Source organism: Chaetodon auriga, chromosome 19, assembly GCF_051107435.1.
Source record: "Chaetodon auriga isolate fChaAug3 chromosome 19, fChaAug3.hap1, whole genome shotgun sequence".
NCBI lineage: Eukaryota > Metazoa > Chordata > Actinopteri > Chaetodontiformes > Chaetodontidae > Chaetodon > Chaetodon auriga.
Genome location: NC_135092.1, coordinates 12,917,757 through 12,920,106, shown reverse-complemented (window position 1 = coordinate 12,920,106; position 2,350 = coordinate 12,917,757). Strand labels below are relative to the sequence as shown.

General features: G+C 41.1%; 1 protein-coding gene across 1 annotated transcript; it reads right to left on the bottom strand.

Annotated features, from left to right (window-relative positions):
• Positions 1–336: 336 nt before the first annotated feature.
• m17 (IL-6 subfamily cytokine M17) lies at positions 337–1,858 on the bottom strand. Its single transcript, XM_076758631.1, has 3 exons — positions 1,770–1,858; positions 1,127–1,275; positions 337–984 (listed from the first exon to the last, which is right to left on the bottom strand). Exons 1-3 carry the CDS (start codon positions 1,822–1,824, stop codon positions 517–519), a joined length of 672 nt encoding a protein of 223 aa, XP_076614746.1. The 5' UTR covers positions 1,825–1,858; the 3' UTR covers positions 337–516.
• Positions 1,859–2,350: the final 492 nt, after the last annotated feature.

Sequence of the window (2,350 nt, the reverse complement as noted above, 5' to 3'; positions counted from 1 at the left end):
GCTTCTGTGCAGAACTCAGCACATGATGCTTTGGGGACGAATTATGCTATTTTTATCGTTTTTACACTTGTCAAAACCAAAAAAAAATCTTTGCTAAAAGTGTAGAAGCAGATTTTAAACTTGTCCTTTTTCCAAACACTCCCATGTTGCTGAAATTGCTATTATTGATGCAACCATGAAAAAAATGAAGGATAAAAAAAGTACAGCTGCAAAGTATCTTTAATAATTCCATATACATCAAATAAGTTTATATCAGCAAAGGAGAACCTTACATAACATAGTAGACAAATTAAATATACATAACTTGCATAGAGAAACCTTTCCACTCTTGATCTTTTAACAGCACTCCTCTCATCAGAAACACACAAGAAAATAAATATTAAATACCATAAATAGGCTTCATTACACCGATGTACCAGCCACCTTCATACTCACTTATCTTTTCAAGTCCTTAACAACCCACTGAGTATAAGTGTTGTTGAAAGCAGACTGTCTAAGGCCAGCCTTAGGTCATCCTCAGAAGAAGAGTGTGTTCATTTGTATCCTCCTTCTGCACACTTTGTTTTTTAGAGTCCTCAGTTCTCGGGAAATGTTTGAAAGGAGCTCCTTGTAGGTCTTCAGGACCACACAGCCGTAGACCTTCTGCTGGAAGACGTTCTGAGGTGGAGGTAGTGTTGTCGGCCCCCCCGCTGGCTCTGGTACAGGCAGGTTTGGGAAGAGGCTCTGATAAAAGCTGTTTATGAGAGCAGCCAGGCTCTTGCTGCGAGCACTGACGGTGGTGAGCTCGGCCAGCAGTGGGCTCGTGGGCGACTGCAAGTCTGTCTGCTGCTCGTACACCCGTTTGAAATGTGGGAAGAAGGCTTGGAGATGCGTGGAGATGCTCGCTATCCTCTCTGAGGGCTCCAGGCCGGAGATGTTGGGGTCGGGGACGTCGTTCACTGACACCTTGCAGAAGAGCTCTGACATTTCTCCTTGAGAGGCTTTCTGTAAAAACAAAGAAAGAATAAAAGACAATCTAATTAAGCCACACATCCTAAAAAGTGAGAGTCAGCATATTATGTTTAAAGGTGGAGCGCTGGATTTAACACAGCAAAATAAGATACAGCAGTTTTATGTCTGCACTCACATATGTTTTGATTAGGTCGACAGATTCCTTCTGTATGAGTCTGGTCAGCTTCACAGTCTGCTGCAGAGAATTCCCACACTGCTGGTTTCTGCTTGCTGCCACAGTTCTTGTTGAATCAACAGCCATAACCAGCAGGAGAGAGAGTAATGCTGAGGAGAAAGGAACTGGTCAGTTTAGGTTATCCTACATCCCGGCGCTGAGGGGAACTGCATTTTAAAGCCACAAGTGGAGGGCAGGAGGGATAAAAATAGACTCTTCACCTTACAAACATTCAGTGAAAAGAACGCCAGGAGTGTGTTATATTATCAGCTCAGACATGTCATAAAATCATACACTGTAGTTCTGGTATGTTTAAGTGGCAACAAGCATTGTCAGTTTCTTCAAATATTGGTCAGATTCTCCAAACAGTTTAAAAAGTCATTCACTTCACTGATGCTGATTAAAATGCCAGACTGAGTTCAAGAACCCGTGAAGCAGTAAAATTGATTTTGAAACTTCAGATTCTTCAGTTTCAGGCAGCTGTAAGCAGCTATAAGGCACCGAAAATAACCACAGCAGCGTGCACAATAGAGAAGCAAGAAAAGGTTCACTTGGGCTTAATCATTTCTCATGTTTTCATAGAAAAGTTTGTGATAAAACTTACTTGCTGCTGGTTCCATAAACTGTTGAAAATGCATACTCTTTACATGACCATTCATTCTCCACTCGGTATCACAGGCAAATTGCGCAGACTTGTCATAATCACACTCCTTTCAAACTTTTTTAAAAGACAGAAACCACACATTTGTCACAGGAGGAAATGACGTGCACTTTGTGAGGCAACCAAATTTCCCAGAATTTCCTCCTCTTTTTTTTTTCACATGTGCATTTTTTTTTCTTTCATGTCCCGACATGCCTTCTCACACAGCATGTGGGACGCTGTCTAATTATTATTATGTGTTTGACCATATAGTGTATCACAAAGTATTTTTAATAACACTTCCTTTTTCTTTCTGCTCGGAAAATTATACACAAATCTGATATATTTAGATCGCTTGAGTAGTATTAACCTGCTTAATTTAGAAAAACGGGGTCAGACATGCATGAAAATAATCAAAGGACTGAGGTCAGCACACCCTCTGACATGGTTCACTGACGTACTTTTTCACCGCCATCTAGAGAGCATGGGTGAGAAGGTCATAACTTAGTGGGTGTGAAAAAGTAAAAGTGAGCTCACCACAGTGC

Coding starts and splice junctions, on each gene's coding strand:
- m17 (XM_076758631.1), bottom strand. CDS start 1,824: ATGAATGGTCATGTAAAGAGTATGCATTTTCAACAGTTTATGGAACCA. Junction 1,276..1,769: donor GTTTATGGAACCAGCAGCAA/GTAAGTTTTATC, acceptor CTTTCTCCTCAG/CATTACTCTCTCTCCTGCTG. Junction 985..1,126: donor TCGACCTAATCAAAACATAT/GTGAGTGCAGAC, acceptor TTGTTTTTACAG/AAAGCCTCTCAAGGAGAAAT.